The sequence below is a fragment of the Xenopus laevis genome, chromosome 5L (genome assembly GCF_017654675.1).
Source record: "Xenopus laevis strain J_2021 chromosome 5L, Xenopus_laevis_v10.1, whole genome shotgun sequence".
In the NCBI taxonomy this organism is placed as follows: Eukaryota; Metazoa; Chordata; class Amphibia; order Anura; family Pipidae; genus Xenopus; species Xenopus laevis.
In genome coordinates, this window is record NC_054379.1 from 158,263,111 (window position 1) to 158,288,107 (window position 24,997).

At 41.5% G+C, this 24,997-nt stretch overlaps 1 protein-coding gene across 1 annotated transcript in view; it reads right to left on the reverse strand.

The window, feature by feature from the left end:
- tnfrsf21.L (tumor necrosis factor receptor superfamily member 21 L homeolog) overlaps nt 1-24,706 on the reverse strand; it is a 60,597-nt gene extending 35,891 nt beyond the window's left edge. The window contains exons 1-3 of the mRNA XM_018264058.2: nt 24,352-24,706; nt 5,354-5,963; nt 2,628-3,050 (exon numbers count right to left, since the gene is read on the reverse strand). Of these exons, the coding sequence (XP_018119547.1) occupies nt 2,628-3,050; nt 5,354-5,963; nt 24,352-24,462 (1,144 nt within the window). The 5' untranslated portion in view covers nt 24,463-24,706. The remainder of the gene's footprint in view (nt 1-2,627; nt 3,051-5,353; nt 5,964-24,351) is intronic.
- Nucleotides 24,707-24,997: the final 291 nt, after the last annotated feature.

Below are 24,997 nucleotides of genomic sequence, written 5' to 3' on the forward strand. Positions count from 1 at the left end.
GAAAATACAAAAAATTTGATTGATTCTTTTTTCCCCCGATTCCTCCCCCACACAGGAAATTTTCGGGAAACTGTATTGATAAATAAGGGGAAAAAACTCTGTGCAATAATCTGAAGATTTCATGGTTTTTGGGCAAAAATCTGAAAAAAAATTGAGTTTTCAGTGTGGAAAATATGAAAAATTTGATCGATTCTTTTTTTCCCCGATTTTTTTCCCCCACACAGGAAATTTTCGGGAAACTGTATTGATAAATAAGGGCAAAAAACTCTGTGCAATAATCTGAAGATTTCATGGTTTTTGGGCAAAAATCAGCAAAAAACAGTTTTCAGTGGGGAAAATACGAAAAATTTGATCGATTCTTTTTTCCCCGATTTTTTCCCCCCACACAGGAAATTTTCGGGAAACTGTATTGATAAATAAGGGGAAAAAACTCTGTGCAATAATCTGAAGATTTCATAGTTTTTGGGCAAAAATCAGCAAAAAAAAGTTTTCAGTGTGGAAAATACGAAAAATTTGATCGATTCTTTTTTCCCCCACACAGGAAATTTTCGGGAAAACGTATTGATAAATAAGGGGAAAAAAACCCTGTGCGGATGTGGTCGGGGTAGTTTTCAGAAAAGAATGCGATAAATTCAGACTTTGATAAATGGCCTCCCCGTGTCTGAGAAGGGATTTATATTTACTTTATCTATAAACGCTTGGAAATAAACTTATTGGCATCCTGATTTGATGGCATACGTGTGTTTATTCACAAGGCAGCCATGATTACTCCAATGAGGAATCTCACAAAGAGCAATGTGCTATCTAGTGCAGGGGTAGCTCACCTTTAAGTTAAACTTTTAGTATGTTATAGAATGGCCAATTCTAAGTAACTTTTCAATTGGTCTTCGTTATTTATTTTTAATCCTTTTTTTTTTTTTAACTATTTGCCTTTTTCTTCTGACTCTCTCCAGCTTTCAAATGCAAGTCACTAACCCCAAATGCTCTGTAAGGCTTCAAATGTTACTTTTTATTACTTATCTTTCCATTTAGGCCTCTCCTATTCATATTCCAGTCTCTTATTCAAAGCAATGCATGGTTGCTAGGGTAATTTGGACCCTAGGAACCAGATTGCTAATACTGCAAACTGGAGAATAAAAAGCTAAATAACTTTAACTCCCATGAATATGGCAGGAGTAAAGCAGGCAGCTCGGATTACACAGGAAAGTGCAGCTATTTGTGCTCCATAACCTGCACAACAGAGCAAATTGCAAGAAAATATGACTTGGTCCCCTGTCACAGCTCAGTGTAGAGGACATGTAGTATGTGCAAGTCACCTGCCAGGGCTGAGTCTACACATTTATTTATTCCAGGAACATTAAGCAACATGACATGATGGAAGCAGGTAGAGTTACCAAGAGAGTAACCATATGACTCCTAGTGAAAGGGGTGAGTTAATAGTGCTTCTCCAGCAGAATTCTGCACTCAAATCCATTTCTTAAAAGAACAAACTGATTTTTTTATATTTCATTTTGAAATCTGACATGAGGCTAGACATATTGTCAGTTTCCCAGCTGCCCCGAGTCATGTGACTTGTGCTCTGATAAACTTCAATCACTCTTTACTGCTGTACTGCAAGTTGGAGTGATATCACACCCCTCCCTTTCCCCCTCAGCAGCCTAACAACAGAACAATGGGAAGGTAACAAGATAACAACTTCCTAACACAAGATAACAGCTGCCTGGTAGATCTAAGAACTGCACTTAATAGTAAAATCCAGGTCCCACTGAGACACATTCAGTTACATTGAGTAGGAGAAACAACAGCCTGCCAGAAAGCAGCTCCATCCTAAAGTGCTGGCTCTTTCTGAAATCACATGACCAGGCAAAATGACCTGAGACGCACCTACACACCAATAAAAAAATAAGTTTTCTGGTTCAGGAATTACATTTTATATTGTAGAGTGAATTATTTGCAGTGTTAACTAGGGATGCACTGAATCCAGGACTCGGTTTGGGATTCGGTCTTTTTTCAGCAGTATTTGGCCAAAATCTTCTGCCAGGCCGAACTGAATCTGAATCCTCATTTGCATATGCAATTAAGGGATAAGGAGGAAAATGGCTTGACTTTTTTGTCACAAAACAAGGAAGTAAAAAAAAAATTCCCCTTCCCATCCCTTATTTGCATATGCAAATTAGGATTCAGATTCGGCTCGGTATTTGGCCGAATCTTTCGCAAAGGATTCGGGGGTTCGGCTGAATCCAAAATAGTGGATTCGGTGCAGCCCTAGTGTTAACAGTGTCATTTAGAAATAAAAACCATGAAAAATCATGACAGAATCCCTTTAAGTTAATATTTAGTATGTTATAGAATAGAATGGCTTAGTCTAAGCAACTTTTCAAATGGTCTTCATGTTTTCTTTTTTATAGTTTTTGCCTCCTTCTTCTGACTCTTCACTAAAAACAAATGCTCTGTAAGGCTACACATTTATTGCTACTTTTTTACTCCTCTCCTATTCATATTAGAGCCTCTCACTCAATTCAATGCATGGTTGCTAGGGTAATTTGGGTCCTAGCAACCAGATTTATAAAATAGCAAACCGGAGAGCTGCTGATTAAATAACAGAACCCTGTACTGATGCCACTCACCGTGCCCGTTGCAGTAGTAGACCCATTTCTCCCGGTTGTGTGCCAGTGTGTTGGACTTTTTGAATCCGGCTTTCTCCACGATGGAGCTGGGGTCCTGCTTTGGTCCCTTTTTGAGGGTGTGGGAGCTTTTGCGGACGCTGCAAACCACGATAATGACCAGAACCAGTAGGAGGAACAGAACAATCATCCACGGGAGGTGCTCGTTAATGTCAAATTCGTTAGCGTTCTGCCGAGGGGGAGTCCTCTTGATGGTCCTCGGTCCGGTTGGCTTAAGTCCATCTCCCTTGCCGCCACCAGACTGCTGGATATTGACCGGTACCGGCTTTTTGGGGGGGTCTTGTTGGTTTCCTGGGTCCCTGGTGTTGGTCGTATTCAAGTAAATGGTTTCATTCTTTGCAGTTTCATTGTAAACATCTGTCGGTTCTGGAACACAAGAATGTTCTGTGTCACTGATATAAAAGGGATGGGCAAAACAATAAGGGAGCCCCAGCCTGTTGCTGTACTACAACTCCCAGAAGCCTTTGCCTGTCAGCAGATGCTGGAGAAGCGTGGTTGATTAGCAACAGCTTCAAAGAACAGTAAAAAATTAAAATGTTTGAACATGTAATGAACATGTAATGTGATGTTGCCATGGTAAAACTGGTGTGTTTGCTTCAGAAACACTACTATAGTTTATATAAACAAGCTGCTCTGTAGCCATGGGGGCAGCCATTCAAGCACAGGATACACAGTAGATAACAGATAAGTACTACTATAGTTTATATGAACAAGCTGCTGTGTAACCATGGGGGCAACCATTCAAGCACAGGATACACAGTAGATAACAGATAAGTACTACTATAGTTTATATAAACAAGCTGCTGTGTAGCCATGGGGGCAGCCATTCAAGCACAGGATACACAGTAGATAACAGATAAGTACTACTATAGTTTATATAAACAAGCTGCTGTGTAGCCATGGGGGCAGCCATTCAAGCACAGGATACACAGTAGATAACAGATAATCTTGGTAGTATACAATGGGATTCTTCAGAACTTATCTGTTATCTACTGTGTATCCTGTGCTTAAATGGCATTACAATTTGGCTAACTAACTATATTAGAAACATTTTTTTTATTTTGCACAGTCTATTTATTTACCCAGTTTTTATTTGTACACTGAATTGTTTGAAACACCTTCATGTTTTGGTTTTACTGTTCCTTTAAGGTCCATGGCACACAAGTCATATTCCCTGCTGTCATTTTTGAGATGCAGAAAGTGCCCAAACCTGACCATGTGATCTTGTGATTTGATACATGGAAGCCCACCGGTGTATGTTGGCCTCAGAGTCAGACAGTGCATTTCCCTTTATCCAATAATAAACAACATGACTTACAGACTGGGTGTCCCACAGCCTATCAGCTTGCTGCTATTCCATTGGTTGCTGCACGGTGTGGGCACAAAATAATGCCATTGACCTTGCACTGAGCCCAGCTACACACTTATGTCACTTGCTTACACTGGCAGAGATATGAGCTCCAGACGGATTATACAAACAGCCTGTATTATACACACACCTGCCCCTCTCCATAATCTACTCCATCTGCTCAGTCTATAAATGACATATAAACATACAGTATAAAGAAACACTTTCTTTCTCAAAAACAGGGCAGGGAAGACTTTGAAAGCAGTGCAAGTAATGGACTTTCTGCTCTTATTAAGTATTAGTCCCTCCACCCCCTGCCATCTGAGGTTTTCCTTCAACAGTGATTGAAGCGCAGAAGGGCAGCAGCTACACAGTCTCACTCTCTTCCCCACTGTTACTATAGACACCATCTCTCCCTACTATACCTGCTATCCCACAGTCACACTCCCTTCCCAGAGACTATTATCCACTGTTACTATAGGCACCATCTCTCCCTACTATACCTGCTATCCCACAGTCACACTCCCTTCCCAGAGACTATTATCCCACTGTTACTATAAGCACCATCTCTCCCTACTATACCTGCTATCCCACAGTCACACTCCCTTCCCAGAGACTATTATCCACTGTTACTATAGACACCATCTCTCCCTACTATACCTGCTATCCCACAGTCACACTCCCTTCCCAGAGACTATTATCCACTGTTACTATAGGCACCATCTCTCCCTACTATACCTGCTATCCCACAGTCACACTCCCTTCCCAGAGACTATTATCCACTGTTACTATAGACACCATCTCTCCCTACTATACCTGCTATCCCACAGTCACACTCCCTTCCCAGAGACTATTATCCCACTGTTACTATAGGCACCATCTCTCCCTACTATACCTGCTATCCCACAGTCACACTCCCTTCCCAGAGACTATTACCCTACTGTTACTATAGACACCATCTCTCCCTACTATACCTGCTATCCCACAGTCACACTCCCTTCCCGGAGACTATTATCCCACTGTTACTATAGACACCATCTCTCCCTACTATACCTGCTATCCCACAGTCACACTCCCTTCCCAGAGACTATTATCCACTGTTACTATAGACACCATCTCTCCCTACTATACCTGCTATCCCACAGTCACACTCCCTTCCCAGGGACTATTATCCACTATCCACGTATTAACAGTACATGTATCCTTTAATATCTTGGAATAAAAAGAAAAAAAATAATGAATGTAAATGACAAAAGTTCTTAGAATAGCACTCTCATCAAATTTACATTCACTTATTAGTAAATAACCAATAGAAACTCACCATAGTCCGTATGAGAGGAATACACATCTGTAGGAGTTGAGGAGAGTGCTCCGCATACATTGTCATGTTCCGTAGTACCGGGATTTATGAGCGCCAGACCAAGCTCCGCACAGTCCGTATGGGCTCTGCATTTCAGAACAGTAGAAGGCACATCAGAAAATGTACCGCGGGAACACGCCTTGCACTTGACATCCTCCGCCTCGCTCCCTTTCTTCCGGACGCCCCATCCGACTGGGCACGACGTGTGAGGGGTGCAGGTATCGTTGAGAAGAAAAGTGGCAGTTGGACAAGAGCACTGGCGGTCAGACAAGGCGGTGCAGGGTGATTTCTCTACAAGCGAGATTTGGCACGGCGCTCTGCAGGGGTGGCACCTGTCGTTTCCATTCTCGTGTTTAGTGAAGGTTCCGTTGGGACAGGGGCTGCACTCCCGCAGGGCTGACTCCGTACAGTGCTTGGATACGTGGGTACCTGCAGGGCATTTATCACAGATGAGATTTATCTTGGATTCGGGATCAGAGTGTTGGTATTTTCCCGATGGGAGGACTACAGTCGTCTTCTCAGATATCAGCACAGATGCGCCATCCGTGGTACCGGCAAGAACAACTACAATCTGAAAGGCAAAGGAAACTTTCTTAAAGGGATACTGTTTTTTTTCCAAAAATACACCAGTTAATAGTGCTGCTCCAGCAGAATTCTGCACTGAAAAGGAGCAAACAGATTTTTTAATATTTAAAGGGATGGTTCACCTTTTAGTTTATTTTTAGTATGTTATAGAATGGCCAATTCTTAGCAACTTTTCAATTGGTTTTCATTATTTACTTTTTATAGTTCAATGATTATTTGGTATTTTCTTTGACTCTTTCCAGCTTTCAATATTACAACTAAAAAAATATTTGTTGGTTCAAGAATAAAACAGTTTCATTTAAAAATAAAAGGTAAGCCATAAAAATCATGACAGAATCCCTTTAAAAATCCATGTACAGGTATGGGATCCATTATCCGGAAACCCATTATCCAGAAAGCTCCAAATCACAGAAAGGCTGTCTCCCATATACTCCATTATAATCAAAAAATCTTGATCCCAACTAAGATATAATTAATCCTTATTGGAAGCAAAACCAGCCCATCGGGTTTATTTAATGTTTACGTGATTTTCAAGTAATCTTAAAGTATGAAGATCCAAATTATGGAAAGTTCCATTATCCGGAAAACCCCAGGTCCCGAGCATTCTGGATAATGGGTCCCGTACCTGTACCATGTTAGCGCTATCAAACAGCACCGGTCTGAAGCATATGCGCGAAAATCCACTCCATCTTTGGCCAGCCAAGTAATAGGCTAAATGAAAGGGGAGGCGGGTTCACTTTTAAGAAAATGAAAGACCAACTGCAAATTACCTCAGAATATTACTCTCTACAACATACTAAAAGTTAACGTAAAGGTGAACAGCCCCTTTAATTTGCCCCTAATTATGGGCCAATGATCACACAGGAGCCCAGTGCGCACCCATTAGAGCCACAATCCTCATCCTGCGGGATTTTCCTATGGAATTTTCCAACCTTCCCAACTGCAATATAACCAGGTTCTGTCCAGTACTGATCAGTGGCCACACAAGCAATGGAAACCTGCACAGGTCCTATGAATAATCACATTGTGCCTGGGTTTGTACTGTAATGCCCTTCTCGTCTGCAGCCTAAATTCTACTTATTTAAGTTGATTAAGATTCTCTTAATAGGCACTAGATTAATAACAAGCTCATTACATAGTAAATCATTAGCTGCAATGAATGAGTCAAGAGAAACATTTGTGCTCAGAAATACACTGGTCTCTGTGTTCAGAAACAAATCCAGTGCAAATCCAAAATCCAATCCGGAACCAATGGCTGAACATACATTCACCATACTGTCTCCCTAGGGCCCCGACATCCAGTACAATCATTCATTGTAGAGCTCCCGCTCTGGCTAGCGACCAGAAATTATATTTACAGGGTATTACACTTGCAACTTGTAGAGTCCTGCACAGAACCAATTTCTAAGACCAGGACCCAACCCCGCAACCTGTGCCCCCAACTGCAACCCGCATTTTTACCCACTTTGATGCGATACCCGCATCTGCTTTATCTGCAACCTGCCGACCACCATCAAACAGGAATTGATGTTGCTGCAAACTGGAAGTGCCATCATCAAAAGTGGGTGGGGACATAAGTAAAATTTTAAAAGGAGTAAAATATAGACAATATAACATAAGAAATTTAGATGAGACCCGCAACCTGCATCTATACCCGCACCTGAAAATCCTACCCTCATTTCGCAGGGTACCCACTTTTTTTTGCAGGTAACCCGCAGGTACCCCACCTGCTGCAGGACTCTAACTTGTATTACTTCTTTTATTACTTCACTTATACATACACATACATATGTATAATATAAAAATATAAAAATGGTGAGTTCTGATGTCATTAGTTATAAACGGTGAGTTCTGATGTCATCAGTTATAAACGGTGAGTTCTGATGTCATTTGTGTCACATGACTCATTGAAACTTATGTACTACAAAACCTTTCAAGATAAGCTTGGTTTCACGATAACGAAAAGATCTTTAAAAATCTTTACATCTATGGCCAGCTTAAATCTAATTTTTTTAATGAAAACAAAGTCAAACAAACTCCCTTCCACGAATTGAACTCGTTTATATAATAATTTTTTAAAAAAAAAAAAATCGGACAGACAAAGTCGAGTTTTCGCTGCCAAAGCTCAACTTTTTCTGGCTATTAGACAAAAACCCCGACTTTATCGGATTATCCAGCGCATCTCATGATGTCAACAAACAACTTCAGGGACATCTGCATTCTACATGAGCTCGACAGGTTTGAGATGGAGTATTTTCAGAATCGGATTTTTCATCGGGGTATGATAAATCTCTAATATTTAAGTTTTTTTACCCACAAAAAAAAATGTGAGTTTTACCTCTAAAAACCTTGACTAGGAAAAATGGAGGTTTAATAAATGGGCCCCTTGCTATATTCCTAGCTCTTCCTACTCATGTAAAAAAATAAATGGTTAAAAAAGTAATATTGGCTTTAACTTCTTTAAGAGAGGGCCCAAGGGAATAAGGGGCCCACCGTTGGCAAAGATGGTGCGTGGCTTGGGACTGGCAGGGGTTGTGGCTTAGGTGGGGTAAAGCTGGGGTGTGTCTGGAGATGAAAGGCCCACCAAGGTCCCCACTTGCCTGTACTTATGGTCAATATAAGCCTTTTCAATTGTGAGCTTACAATGAATTTACCTAAGGCTACACTACTAAAGGCCATTACACCCTGTTTTGAAGGATAACTAAAGCCTAACTAAAGAAGTAGCTAGAAATGTTGTACATGATGTTTTGTGCGTCTGTACCAGCCCAAGGCAACCACAGCCCTTTAGCAGTAAAGATCTGTGTCTCCAAAGATGCCCCAGTAGCTCCCCATCCTCTTTTCTGCTGATTCACTGCACATGCTCTGTGCTGCTGTCACTTACTGAGCTTAGGGACCCACTCACAATATACAGTACTCATAGAATAGAAATGTCACAATATAAGGCTGATTAGTAATTAATACAGATAATTACTACATGGCAGCACAGAAACCAGTGCAATTAGCATCAGAATTTAATAATCAGCAAACCTGTAGCATCAGCTTATATTACAGCCAGGGAAGCTCATTTTCTGCTGGATAATTAGTGACGAGCCCTAAGCTTAGCTTCTCAACAGCCAATCAGAGCCCACTGAGCATGTGAGTGTCACAGACACTTTCCAAGATGGTGACCCCCTGTGACAAGTTTGAAGTCCTGGATCATTGCTGCTATTGACAAGCTCAAACTTTAGCCTCGTGCAATAAGTTCACTATATAAAATATGCCATTTTTAGACATATTAATTTTTATGGTTTAGTTCACCTTTAAGGCATTTTTTATATGGCATTTCATCTCTGACCATTTCCTAATGCTTCGGCTGCTGTAATGAGTTCCTGCTGTGGACGCCATATACGCCAAATGGAGCATAAGAGCGTCCCGTGCGGGTGCAGCCATACAGACTGGCAAGGAATAACCTCATTCTCAGTGAGCCAGGGACGCTGCTTTTTGTTCTTGTGCCAAAAATACAACGGAGCCACGGGCTCAGTCCCTGGATCAGAAAATTCTCCCGCAAGCCTTTGTGTCTAACAACAGGAGCACGAAAATTATATTAATGTGGAAAAACCTGACGGTGATGATTGTGGTTGGACAATTGCACTTCCATTAGTGCTCTCTCTGCCGCCTGTAATTATTATAAATATGTCTATTCTGCCTCGCCCACGCTTTCCTCTCATTAACTAACATACGCTTTGTCTCCTCAGTACCGCCGACCCATTGTGTCCCGAGAAGCAACTCGCCCACCACTAAGCAATATCATTTTAGGCCCAGCTGAGAGAGAAACTGCTTTCTTAGAGACACATCAGCAGCAGCAGCCTCTGGGTCTGCCACCCCTCCGTAAAGGGGTTGTTCACGTTTAAATTAACTGTTAGTAGGATGTAGAGAGTGATATTCTGAGACAATTTGCAATTGGTCTTCATTTTTTTTATTATTTGTGGTTTTTGAGTTATTTAGCTTTTTATTCAGCATCTCTCCAGTTTGTAATTTCAGAAATCTGGTTGCTATGGTCAAACTTACCTTAGCAACCATGCATTGATTTGAACAAGAGTTTGGAATATGAATAGGAGAGGCCTGAATAGAAAGATGAGTAATTAAAAGTAGCAATAACAATACATCTGTAGCCCTAGGGCAGAGACACGCTGCTATTTCGGGAGATTAGTCGCCCAGCAACAAAACTGCTTCTTCTTCGGGCGACTTATCCCCCCAAACTGCCTTCCCGCTGGCTATAATGTAAATTGCCGGTGGGATGGCACTCGGAAAGCTTCGGTTTCCGAAGTCACCTCACAAGGAAACTTCGGAAAGCCGCAGGAAGGCAGTTTGGGGAGATAAATCGCCCGAAGAATAAGTGATTTATCACTGGGTGACTAATCTCCCGGAATAGCAGCGTGTGTCTCTTCCCTTATGGAGCATCTGTTTCTTTTAGCTGGGGTCAGAAGAAAAAGGCCAATAATTCAGAACCTATAAAAAATAAATAATGAAGATTAATTGAAAATGTTCAAAGAATTAGCCATTCTATAACATACTTAAAGTTAAAGGAGTTGTTCACCTTTAAATTAACTTTTAGTATGAGCCGCTGGGTCTGCCATCCCTACTTAAAGGGGTCGTTCATGTTTAAATTTACTTTTAGTATGATGTAGAGAGTGATATTGTGAGACAATTTGCAATTGGTTTTCATTTTTTATTACTGGTGGTTTTTAAGCTATTTAGCTTTTTATTCAGCAGCTCTCCAGTTTGCAATGTCAGCCATCTGGTTGCTAGGGTTCGAATTACCCTAGCAACCATGCATTGATTTGAACAAGAGACTGGAATATGAATAGGTGAGGCCTGAATAGAAAGATGGGTAATAAAAAGTAGCAATAACAATAAATGTGTAGCCTGACAGAGCATTTGTTATTTAGATGGGGTCAGTGACCCCCATCTGAAAGTTGGAAAGAGTCAGAAGAAAAAGAAGGCAAATAATTCAGAACCTATAAAAAATAAACAATGAAGACCAATTAAAAAGTTTCTTAGAATTAGTTCTTCTATAACATACTAAAAGTTAAGTTAAAGGTGAACTACCTTGCTGGAAAGTTTCATACATGTTACCATGTAACGGGTGCACTTGCATGTGATTTATCATTAGGGGCAGGACAGAAACATTAAGGTCCCTTACACATGGGCGGTTTTTCCTGCACTCCCCTGCGTTGCACTTTTTTCCGTTCAGCTGCAGGGGAGCGCAGGAGTAGACACACTCAATTACTGTGAAGGGGCGATACTCACACAGATGCATGTATGCGCCAAACGAGGGTGAAATGCAACATGCTGCATGCCACCTGAGCAAACAGATTTTTTTATATTCAATTTTGAAATCTGACATGGGGCTAGACATATTGTCAGTTTCCCAGCTGCCCCAGTCATGTGACTTGTGCCTGCACTTTAGGATGGAACTAATTTCTGGCAGGCTGTTTTTATATGTCTCAGTGGGACTTGGCATTTACTATTGAGTGTTGTTCTTAGATCTACCAGGCAGCTGTTATCTTGTGTTGGGGAGCTGTTATCTGTTCTTTTATTAGGTTGCTGGGGGGGGAGGGAGGGGGTGATATCACTCCAACTTGCAGTACAGCAGTAAAGAGTGACTGAAGTTCATCAGAGCACAAGTCACATGACTGGGGGCAGCTGGGAAACTGACAATATGTCTAGCCCCATGTCAGATTTCAAAATTGAATATAAAAAAATCTGCTTGCTTTTTTGAAAGATGGATTTCAGTGTAGAATTCTGCTGGAGCAGCACTATTAACTGATTCATTTTGAAAAAAAACATGTTTTCCCATGACAGTATCCTTTTAATGAATGGTGGTTTTGGACTCATAAACCTCAACTACTATGTAAGTATGATGAAGGGTGATGCACATGACTGGCATGCATTACATAAAGTGATTATGTTACAAATGCTGTAACCAGAGCTGACTGTAACGACTGCTGAGCATTTGTACCAGCTCCAGGCCACTTCCTCTGCTGACCATCATCACTAGGGGCCACACACTGCGGGAGGAATGGAGCTGCCCGTGACTTAATGATGGATATGACTAACGATGGATGTGACTAGTAACAATGGAAGTGACTGCAGCAGCAGCAGCTGGGCAACTGTTTGTCACAGGCTGACACGCCACAGTGTTTCTGGAAGCTGAGCAGACTCAGACTTTGCTTCCGGGAACAATGGAAGTCTTGCGTCAGGCTCTGGTTCCCAGTGATAGAGAATTCATTCCTTTCTTTGAGCTCCATTACTCACACTCATGCTCTCCAGTTAGATAAGCAGCCGTGGGGACTATGGGATAAACACGCTCAGCCGGCTCATTGCAGCAGATACATTTAAATTGTGCCCCCTGATCAGCATAGATTACCCCTATAAGGTGCCTGTGTACTGACAGATAGAAGGGAAGCTCATTATACAGAAGAGCCGGGGCACTTGATTGGTGTTAAGGTTTATTATCTGTACAATTAAGATTTAAAGGGGTAGTTTACCTTTAAGTTAACTCTTAGGGTTCTTTCAGACGGGAGTTTTTTGCTGCACTCCCCTGCGTTACGCTTTCTTCCATTCTTCCGCAGGGGTTAAATAGCAGCTGCCATATTAGCTTGGTGTGACATCACTTCCTGCCTGAGTCTCTCCCTGCTCACTTATAGCTCTGGACTGAGATTACAGCAGAGAAGGGAGGGAGGGAGAGAGGAGCAAACTGAGCATGCTCAAGCCCTAGCCCTGGAGGTTTAAGCTGAAAACAGGAAGTCTGATACAGAAGCCCATGAGTACACAATAGAAGGAAAGAAATGCTGTGTTTCTTTTGACAGAGGACTCAGAGCAGCATTACTTTACTCGTGTTTTATATAGACCTTTCTGATAACGCTTACTTCATTTTAGAATTTCCTTCTCCTTTAAGGAAATAAATATTTGAGGATTGGACCAGACTCCACCTTGTGGGACAGCCGGTGTTCTATGCACCAGGCACTTTCCCATGTGGGGGAAGGGAGGCTAATTGGTAGATGGGGGACGAAAGGAAGTGAAACCCGTTTGCAGAACCTAACGAGCAAAGCACAGAGATTTAGAGGAAAGGAATTTAGTTATGACGCCTGTCAGCGCTGGTGGTTTTACTACAGGATCCGGCCACAAGCTCATGGTTAATCATGTGCACTCACCTAATGTTGTCCTGTTGCACGGCTGCATGAAAGGACAGAAAAACTGTTATTGCTACTTTTTATTACTCATCTTTCTATTCAGGCCTCTCCTATTCATATTCCAGTCTCTTATTTAAACCAATGTATGGTTGCTAGGGGAATTTGGACCCTAGCAACCAGATGGCTGAAACTGCAAACTGCTGAAAAGGCTAAATAACTCAAAAACCCACGAATAATAAAAAATGAAAACCAGTTGCAAATTGGTTTGCAACTGGTTGCTAAGGTCCAAATTAACTTAGCAACCACGCATTGATTTGAATATGAGACTGGAATATGAATAGGAGAGGCCTGAATAGAAAAATGAGTAATAAAAAGTAGCAATAACAATACATTTGTAGCCTTACAGAGCATTTGTTTTTTAGATGGGGTCAGTGACCCCATTTGAAAGCTGGAAAGAGTCAGAAGGAAAATGATTCAAAAAATATATTAAGAAAATGAATGAAGACCAATTGAAAAGTTGCTTAGAATTGGCCATTATATAACAAACTAAAAGTTAACCACCTCTTTATCCTAAAGGATAATGAAAGGGAATCCAAAGCCGTCAGAGTACAGTGAGGGAGAAGAACAAAGGGACGCTCCACTCCCGCCCCAGCCCAATAATTACAGTCACCCCATTCTTTCTGATTATACGGAGCGGCACAATAATAAGGGCCCATGATTGTGGGTCTCCTGGCCTATGGAGTACAGCACAAGAAGAAATGAAGGTCACAGTGAGGATGATGGCAATGACCAGTTGTACAGGAATAAAGTGCAGCCCATGTCGAAGATCATTTACAGTCACAATTACAGGCTGCACTGAATCCGGGATTCGGCCTTTTTCAGCAGGATTTGGATTCAGCCAAATCCTTCTGCCCGGCCAAACCGAATCAGAATTTGGATATGCAAATTAGTATGGATGCACCGAATCCACTATTTTGGATTCGGCCGAACCCTTGAATCCTTTGCGAAAGATTTGGCCGAATACCGAACCTGCATATGCAAATTATGGGTGGGAAGGGGAAAACATTCTTTACTTCATTGTTTTGTGACTTAAAGTCACGCAATTTCCTTCCCCACCCCTAATTTGCATATGCAAATTAGGATTCGGTTCCGCTTCGGCTGGGCAGAAGGATTCGGCCGAATCCTTCTGAAAAAGGCCGAATCCTGTCCGAATCCCGAACCCTGGAGTCGGTGCATCCCTACAAATTAGTGGTAGGGAGGAAAATCGTGTGACTTTTTGTCACAAAACAAGGAAGTAAAAAATGTTTTCCCCCTAATTTGCATATAGATTTGTTTCGGTTTTCGGCCGAATCTTTTACGAAATAGTGGATTCGGTGCCCCCCTAATTCTAATGCAGGTACCGGCCAGGGAAACGTATCAGTCGGGGGGAGGGGCATTTGTATCCAGCCCAAGAGCAAAGGCACAAATTGACTTTGCACTGAGGTGTCAGACATATTTAAAGGGATACTGTCATGGGAAAAAATTTATTTTTCAAAATGCATCAGTTAATAGTGCTGCTCCAGCAGAATTCTGCACTGAAATCCATTTCTCAAAAGAGCAAACAGATTTTTTTTATATCCAAATTTGAAATTTGACATGGGGCTAGACATTTTGTCAATTTCCCAGCTGCCCCAAGTCATGTGACTTGGCCGTTTCCCATAGACTCAATTTTATCCAAATAATCACATTTTTTTAAAAAAATATTTATTATAATAATTAGTCCTTATTGGAAGCAAAACCAGCCTATTGGGTTTATTTCATGTTTACATGATTTTCTAGTAGACTTAAGGTATGAAGATCCAAATTATAGAAAGATCCATTATTTGGAAAACCCCATTTCCCGAGCATTCTGAGTAACAGGTCCAATACCTGTAATGATAATGGCTGTATATGGAGATCTGGCAGCTCTAGGGAGGCTTGCAGTGCTGCACAATATAGTTCCTCTGGCAGGGTAAGGGTTACAAGCAATGAGATGCATAAATGCACTGCAGTCAGTGCTTGGCAACAGTCACTAAGGTATATTCATCCACATGCACAATGGCTTATGTGCTTCATCAATATTAATATGTGCAGGAAGAGTCATGTAATAATCTAAGGGGAATATTTATTAAGGGTTGAATTTTGAATTGAAAAAACTTCGCAATTCGAATTCAAAAAGACCAACCGAAATGAAGTTGAAGGTTTTTTTTTGCTTCAGAAACTCTACTAGAGTTTATATACAGGATACACAGTAGATAACAGATAAGTCCTACCATAGTTTATATAAACAAGCTGCTGTGTAGCCATGGGGACAGCCATTCAAGCACAGGATACACTGTAGATAACAGATAAGTACTACTATAGTTTATATAAACAAGCTGATGTGTAGCCATGGGAGCAGCTATTCAAGCACAGGATACACAGTAGATAACAGATAAGTACTACTATAGTTTATATAAACAAGCTGCTGTGTCGCCATGGGGACAGCCATTTAAGCACAGGATACACAGTAGATAACAGATAAGTAGTACTATAGTTTATATAAACTAGCTGCTGTGTAGCCATAGGGGCAGCCATTCAAGCACAGGATACACAGTAGATAACAGATAAGTACTACTCTAGTTTATATAAACAAGCTGCTGTGTAGCCATGTGGGCAGCCATTCAAGCACAGGATACACAGTAGATAAGAGATAAGTACTACTATAGTTTATATAAACAAGCTGCTGTGTAGCCATGGGGGCATCCATTCAAGCACAGGATACACAGTAGATAACAGATAAGTACTACTCTAGTTTATATAAACAAGCTGTTGTGTAGCCATGGGGGCAGCCATTCAAGCACAGGATACACAGTAGATAACAAATGCGTTCTGAATAATCCCATTGTATAATAGAACCTTTTCTCCTTTTTCAGCTTTAAATGGCTGCCCACATGGCAGCTTGTTTATATAAACTATAGTAGTACTTATCTGTTATCTACTGTGTATCCTGTATATAAACTATAGTAGAGTTTCTGAAGCAAATACATCAATTTTGCCATGGGAACAGGACATAATATTTGCATTACTTTCATTTTTTGGTGTTACTGTTCTTTTAACTTGCAGTTTCAGTCTTGCATAAGCTTCCATTGTTCTCTCCGGTTACCTTGGTGCTAACATTTCGCAATTATAGTTACCTCTTACTATTTGTGTGTTTTCCCACTGACTTAGGACAGATTTAGATGATCTCAAAATGCATTTTGCACATAGTAGCCTAAATGCCTGTTAGAGTTGCCATTTTTTGGGTGATAACCACGTGTCCGTGGCTCCAACGCGCGACTCCCATAGAGGAAGGCCTATGCAGTAGAACATATACAAGTACAGGGAGGCCTGAGAACAAGACATTTTTAAAGGGAAAAATAACAGATTTTAGTTGATTTTTTACCCCAAAATCCGGAATTCTGCACAAATTACGCACAGGGTGAGGCATGTAATACCCACTGACATTTTGGCAAGGAGCGAGGGAACAGGGACACACTGGCCTTTATCTACAAGCGACACTGACAGATTGTTTATGTTCTTTCTTGAGATCTTTTTGGTGTGTAGTTTGTTCCACAAGCCTTATCTCTCCCCACGCATTTCACACAGAAGGGGCTAGTGTGGTGATGCAGGTTTATAGAAAAGTAATATATCTGTCTTATTACTCAAGGATGGGAATCTACAGCTTATGTCTCCCCTACCTCCCAAGTAGGACCTTCAATAACTGCTTCCACATAAATAGCTTTTATGCTATTAGGATGCATCGTTTTGTATTTAAAGGAGAAGTTAAAGTCTAAAAAAACAAATAGTCTTGAAATGCACGACTCCAAGTGCAGTGTGCCAAGTGCATGTCTAACTGCAATGTTTTTTTAACCCAAAATGCTATGCTTTTTTTTTTTTTACTGTAATAATAGGTAAATTGGCATTGAAATCCATCTACAGCTATGGGATCTGTTATCTAGGATGCTCTGGATCTGGTGTTTTCTGGATAAGGGATCTTTCCATAATTTGTATCTCCATACTTATATGGCAGGGCAGAGACATAAATTCAGAGGCGACAAATCTCTTCTTCGGGGCGACTAATCTCCCATGAACTTCCCACTGGCTAGAATGTAAATCGCCAACAGAATGGCAATTGGAACAATTCGTTTTCCGAAGTCGCCCGAAGTTTCCTCGTGAGGAAGAGATCCGAGTGCCATCCCGCCAGCAATTTACATTCTAGCCGGCGGGAAGTTCATGGGAGATTAGTCGCCCCGAAGAAGAGATTTGTCGGCGGGCGACTAATCTCAAATTTGAACGCATGTCTCTGCCCAAAGGGGCCGATTTATTTAGGGTCGAATAACAAATTCAAATTTTTTTTTTTTTGGTTTAAAAAAAACATTTTTTTAATGTTAATCCCCCAAATTGGAATGTAAAGCCGAATGTGAGATTTATCACACCTTGACCATGGAAACAGTGCTAATTTGAATATTCGCCACCTAAGGGTAGGACTACAGGATGATTTTGGAGCGATCCGACGCACTGCACAAAAACGCAGGCGTCAAATCGAACGCAACGGAAATAAGGTAAGTGAATGCATCGTCGGATGCAGACGCAGCGATTTGAATTTTCAGGTTGGGACTATTCGATCGAATATTAAACGTTCAAATTTTTTCTTAAATAACCTCCTATTCGAGTATATTCAAATTTATTATTTAGAATTATAAACATTATATAAACTCAGTAGGTTGGTTTTGCTTACAATAAAGATTAATTATATCTTAGTTGGTATTTGATTATAATGGAGTCTATGGGAGATGGCCTGTCTGTAATTCAGAGCTTTCTGGATAACAAATTTCTGGATAACGGATCCTATAACTGTAGTTACACTTTGACATGAATCAGGCACAATTGCTCTGATAATTTCCTTGCCTGCATTATATATATATATATATATATATATATATATATAATACACAAAAGCCATGAATATCCTGTAAATTATATCCTTATAAACGGTGAGTTCTGATGTCATCAGTTATAAACGGTGAGTTCTGATGTCATTTATGTCACATGACTCCCTGAAACTTGTGTATTATAATAAATAAAGTACCCCCAGTTGTAAAATATGAGGATATTAGAAGTTACCTCGGAGTTCCATGACATGTATAAAAACACTCGGCCTTGTATTTTTATATGGTCATGAAACTCCTCGGAAACTTATAATATCCCTATATTTTACAAAAGGGGGTACTTTATTCACTATATATTATATACATCTAAGGGTGGCAGCAATGTGTGGTTTTAACAGAAAAGAGAAGTTAGTGGGGCACCTGGATTTTACACGCATCTAAACACTGTGCCCAGTCATCTTGTGACTATTATATACACCCATGTCTGCGGCTACACAATTTTATATACGGTAATTTGCTGATCATTTTTGCATTCACGAAACACTACACGACCCAATTTCGCAGCAGTGATTTATTAAATGTGCTGCCTGCTGGCAGGGAACTTCTATTTATTCCCCAGATAATTCTCTTACAGTAATATCGTCTGAATGGGTTTTTATGGCCTGAGGAGCTGCACTCTAATGAAAGGCTGGGTCTATGTCCAGGAGACAACATAGGATATTAATGGCAGCAGCACTGTCTTTAGGGATTGCTAAGTAGGCCACTGATTTGGACAATAATAAGAAGCTCAATAACATACCATATATTCACTTCTCTGTGCAGCCAACACCTATACTCCCTATCATAAACCTCTGGGAAGGGAGTGTGACTGTAGGGAGAGATGGTGTCTATAGTAACAGTGGATAATAGTCTCTGGGAAGGGAGTGTGACTGTGGGATAGCAGGTATAGTAGGGAGAGATGGTGCCTATAGTAACAGTGGGATAATAGTCTCTGGGAAGGGAGTATGACTGTGGGATAGCAGGTATAGTAGGGAGAGATGGTGTCTATAGTAACAGTGGGATAATAGTCTCTGGGAAGGGAGTGTGACTGTGGGATAGCAGGTATAGTAGGGAGAGATGGTGCCTATAGTAACAGTGGATAATAGTCTCTGGGAAGGGAGTGTGACTGTGGGATAGCAGGTATAGTAGGGAGAGATGGTGCCTATAGTAACAGTGGATAATAGTCTCTGGGAAGGGAGTGTGACTGTGGGATAGCAGGTATAGTAGTGAGAGATGGTGCCTATAGTAACAGTGGATAATAGTCTCTGGGAAGGGAGTGTGACTGTGGGATAGCAGGTATAGTAGGGAGAGATGGTGCCTATAGTAACAGTGGGATAATAGTCTCTGGGAAGGGAGTATGACTGTGGGATAGCAGGTATAGTAGGGAGAGATGGTGCCTATAGTAACAGTGGGATAATAGTCTCTGGGAAGGGAGTATGACTGTGGGATAGCAGGTATAGTAGGGAGAGATGGTGCCTATAGTAACAGTGGATAATAGTCTCTGGGTAGGGACAGTAGGAACAGTGTACATGTTGGCGTATGGGGGGTGGGCTGACATATGGACTTGTGTATGCAATAAAAGCTGCCATTCAGTGCAGAGGGTGCGGTTAATGAGACTGACAGCAGGAGGGTCAATACAAATATCATGCAAGTGTCTTTCCCTTACTTTTGGTTCTTTTCCCGTTGCAGAACTTGCCAGTCTCTATAAAGATGAGTCGCAGCGACCGCAGAATATCAAAGTAATTTTCTAAAGTGCTCTGAGCGCAGGCGAGTGACTTTGTGCTGCTGATATTTATGGATTTAATGAATTAATTCCAAACAGCTGACTCATATTGCTGTATATTGTGCTGGGAAAGGGCCAGTTTTTATGATCCAAGTTGGTCAGCACTGACATTAATGGGGTATCATAGAAGCACAGAGTAGTAGCTCCTTAGGAGGAGTCTAAGGACAGGGTATTGGTATCATTATATTATTGCCAAGGGGAGGCGGGGAATCTGGAACTCTGAAACGGCCCATCTGGTGATGCTATTATATTTTAGTTGCTAGGGGGAGTATAAATTAGCAGGTGGGTTCCCTATCCCTTTCCTGCACAATGGAAACAGAAACTTTCAAGAGAGACGATAATGTCATGTTAAAGGGACACTGCCAGTCCGTAGTATCCTTTTATTTTAACATTCTTTTACCTTTTTTATGCATGTTTCAAGTGATACTGGCACGTTTATACCAAAGAAAGGGATTTTATCAGTGTCCCTTAAAGCTACACACAGCTGTTTTTTTTTTTTACTAAGAATTCCTCCCTTTCCGTTAGACCCCTGCACAGCGATACCGTTGTCATTCTTATGGAGTGTGGCGTTGACTTTGCACGCTATTCCTGCACCCTGAGCTGGAGGGATGAGCTATAAAACTCCAGAATTACAACTGCCATATGTAAACTCCCTGCACCCACGATTACTTGCACCAGCGCAGCTGCCCTTTAACAACCGTAGGTTATAGGACTCTCTTTGTACACAGCACCCCCACACAAACGTCTGTGCAAAATATATTCTGTGCAATTGACAGACTTGTGCGATGACACACCTATGCAAACTGCACCCAAATGCCCACAATTTAGCAACCAGAACAAAAAATAGTTTAAAAAGTGAAAGTACCCCTTTATATTAACTGTTTCTATATTCTAGATTCTAAACTCAGGATGCACCGAATTCACTATTTGTGATTCGGCCGAATCCCCGAATCCATCATGAAATATTTGGCCGAATACGGAACCTAATCCTAATTTGCATATGCAAATTAGTGACAGGAAGGTAAAAAGTGGAAAAAAATGTTTTTACTTCCTTGTTTTGTGGCAAAAAGTTATGTGATTTCCCTTCACGCCAATAATTTGCATATGCAAATTAGGAATCGGATTTGGTTCTGCCAGACACAAGGAATCGGCGTATATCCTGCTGGAAAACGCCAAATCTCAAATGTCACAACATCCTGGATTCGGTGCATCCCTATTCTAAACACCTTTTCAGTTGGTCTTAAATCATCAGTATTCCTTTTCTGCCTATTTCCAGCCTGCAACCGAAAATTGGTCGTCAGGGCAACGAAAATACAGATCAACCATGAGCGTTTGCTCTTATTGTTACTCTTCTTTTCTAACTGCTTATCTTTCTTTTCTACCCTGCGCCTATCGATCGTCATTTCTGATGGTTGCTAGGGAACTTAATCCCCTATTAGTAGTTAAAGGGGTGGTTCACTTGTAAATTAGCTTTTAGTATGTTAAAGAATGGCCAATTCTAAGCAATTTTTCAATTGGGACTTTATTTCTGACTCTTTCCAGCTTTCAAAAGGGGGTCACTGACCCCACCTAAAAAGCAAATGCTCTGTAAGGCTACAAATGTATTGTTAATGATACTTCGTTATTACTCATCTTTCTATACAGGTCTCTCCTATTTATATTCCAGCAGGGTGGTTCACCTTTAACTTAACTTTAAGTATGTTATAGAAGGGCTTATTCTAAGTAACTTTTTAATTCATCTTCATTGTTTATTTTTCATAGGTTCTAAACTATTTGCTTTTTTTTCCATCTGACTCTTTCCAACTTTCAGATGGGGGTCACTGACCCCATCTAAATAACATGCTCTGTAAGGCTACATATTTATTGTTATTTTTATTATTTTATTTTATTACTCATCTTTCTATTCAGGCCTCTCCTATTTATATTCCAGTCTCTTATTCGAATCAATGCATGGTTGCTAGGGTCATTTGGACCCTAGCAACCAGATGGCTGCAATTGCAAACTGGAGAGCTGCTGAATAAAAAGCTAAATAACTCAAAAACCACAAATAATAAAAAAATGAAAACCAATTGCAAATTGTCTCTCTACATCATACTAAAAGTTAATTTAAAGGTAAACAACCCCTTTAACTACCCCAAGCAAGTGCCTCTTCACATTAACATTACAATAGAGTAGGAAGCCTTCAACACAATCATTTGTTGTGGCAACACCAACTCTCGGGCTCATGATTCTACTAACTACTCCTGGTATTCTGCAGGGTAAACCGTACCTTCACTCAGCTTATACCACCGGCACTGTGCCAACATGGGGGCACACCAAAACCCACACTGTACCACCTTAAATGGTTCAGATCAATTAATTTTTTCCGTCTCAGCTACTACATTATTATATAAGACCGATGCCCTTGCTAGCATTATTAGGAACATATTACTTCACTGTGTCACAACCATTAGGCACACATGACAAATTATTATTATTTATAAAACACTAACATAACCTGCCTCTCATTCTGGCACAAAGTATTATCATCACTTCCCATGTGTTTCCCCAGCATGCTTTGTCTGTGTGCTCCTTCTGCAGCCCAAGTTGAAGCATAAGACAATAAGGTGCCCCATGAGAGTTGCCCAAGGTATGTGAGGCAGACATGAAGCAACCAAGGAACCCCACATGCAGGAGCTGATGAAGCCGATAAATAAGGCAGGCAAGAAATTCATAAGGATGTGAAGGTGTGACTATTCCCCTGGGGTTATAGTGATGAACATGGAATATTGCAAATCCAAACTTCAGCCTCCCAGCTGAACTGCAACTCTCAGTATCCCTTAATAGGCAGCAGGCTGCAAGTGCCAGCAGGCTGCCAGGGGGTCCCTGGTACAGTAAATATAAATGGGATTTTTTTGGTGCCATTATGGGTGCCCTGTGCAACTTGAGCCTGCGAGGAAAAGTGCAAACGCAGAGCTTTTACTGCAGATCTGGCTGATACACAGAACATAAGCCTCCATCTGTTATCTATCTCTCAATCCATCCATCAATCTCTATCTATCTATCTATCTATCTATCTATCTCTCAATCCATCCATCAATCTCTATCTATCTATCTATCTATCTATCTGTCTGTCTGTCTGTCTGTCTGTCTATCTATCTATCTGTTATCTATCTCAAAACCCATCTATCTATCTATCTATCTATCTCTCAATCCATCCATCAATCTCTCTAACTATCATTTATCTATCTATCTATCTATCTATCTATCTATCTATCTATCTATCATCTATCTATCTATCTATCTATCTATCTATCTATCTATCATCTATCTATCTGTATTGTCTATCTATCTATCTATCTATCTATTTATCTATCTATTATCTATCTATCTATCTATGATCTATCTATCTATCTATCTATCTATGTATTTATCTATCTATGATCTATCTATCTGTCTGTCTGTCTGTCTATCTTTCTCTCAATCCATTTATTATCTATCCATCCATCCTTCTATCTATCTGTCTGCCCGCTATCAATCTATCATACACAATATATAAATATTTGATAAAAAGAACGTTTAATATGACCGCAGTGCTTAAACAATATAGATAGTGCTGCCCATTCACCTGCTGCTTGTGCCAACTACAACCCACAGACAGGGCCAGGTGGGCATCTCACCAGTACAAATAAATCATCTGCCTCAACCAGCTCTCTTGTCACTGCCAGTCTGATATACCCTCTCTTAAATCTTAAATCTGAATCAACCATTGAATTACGTAAGGTGGCAGGACTAATACAGACAGGGACGAGCCAAAGCTGTGCTACATCTGGGCACTGCCACCCTGAATACTGGTGTAACTATTTCATTGTCTGACACAGAATAGCACAAGAAGCAACAGCGTGCCCAAACCTGTGCCATGAGTGTCCCAACTCTTTCCCACCAGCGTTGTACAGGGAAAAGCCGGCAGGATCAGGAGTGTCACTGGGTTACACAGATAAGGGCAACTCATTCCTGTGCCAGCCTCCCATCAGGCCTTTATACTTACCCTCAATTCAAAATGAACTCTTTCACTGGCTGGAAAAATCAGCAGAAGACTAAGAGCAACTGCCAGATTATTATTCCCTGCCAGGCATAACCATGTGTAACAGAACAGCAGGGAGACTCTGATTCCTGGGAATATTCCATAGGATAAACAATACAGGTGAGAGCATTTATCAAGTGCTGAATTTAACCCTTTCACTGACTGACAAGCACCCAATGAACTGGGAAATAAGCCGCAGTCTAGAGACAAAGGCAGGGGCTGCCCATCCCTGTGGCACACAAACAAGACACTGTCAGGATATTACAACCACACCCCAGACAAGATACAGCGGCTAGAGCCCAACAAGAGGACACCAGCAGCAGCAGCAGCAGCTCGTGCCCACGTGAGTGACAGCCCTTCCCTGCTGGTACTGATCTGCTACTCACAGTCACTATGGACACAATGGACACACGGATCCTGGCGGCCTGCGCGACACTGCGGCTTGTTCTCTCTTCACAGGCAGCAGCAGCCTCCATGTCTGGCTCATACCCGGGCATCAGGGCACAGCGCTGGCCACTAGTTCATACCAGTACCGGGATGAGGAAAGTATCAGTAGCTGAACGGCTGACAGGACAAGGGCCGGGTCTCCGGCAATACAGCAGGCGTGAGGCACAGGTGAGAGCGGGTGGCACATAAGCAGGGGGCCATTGCTGAGCCCAAACACCCACTGCTGCCCGGCTCCTTCTCCGGAATGTGCGCCCAGTGACAGGGCACACAGGAGAGCGGCGAGCAGGCCCCGCCCCGCGCTGACATCATGGTGGGCGGGGAAAGTGCCGGGAGCGCCCTGATTGGCTCACGCGCGTTTCCTCAGTCTGTGGAGCAGAACAGGTGCCATGTTATTGTTCTTACTGTACTGACACGGGCTCCCCCTGCTGCTCCTCTCATATGCTCTCTCCCTGCTCACTCTGAACCGCTACGCTGCTGGCTCAACTTTAAGGCGCGTCATGGCTCGCTTAAATGACGCAATCCTTGCTAAGTATGACTACTTACATTCATTGCTAAGCAGGGGCGGAGCTACACTGGAACCAGACG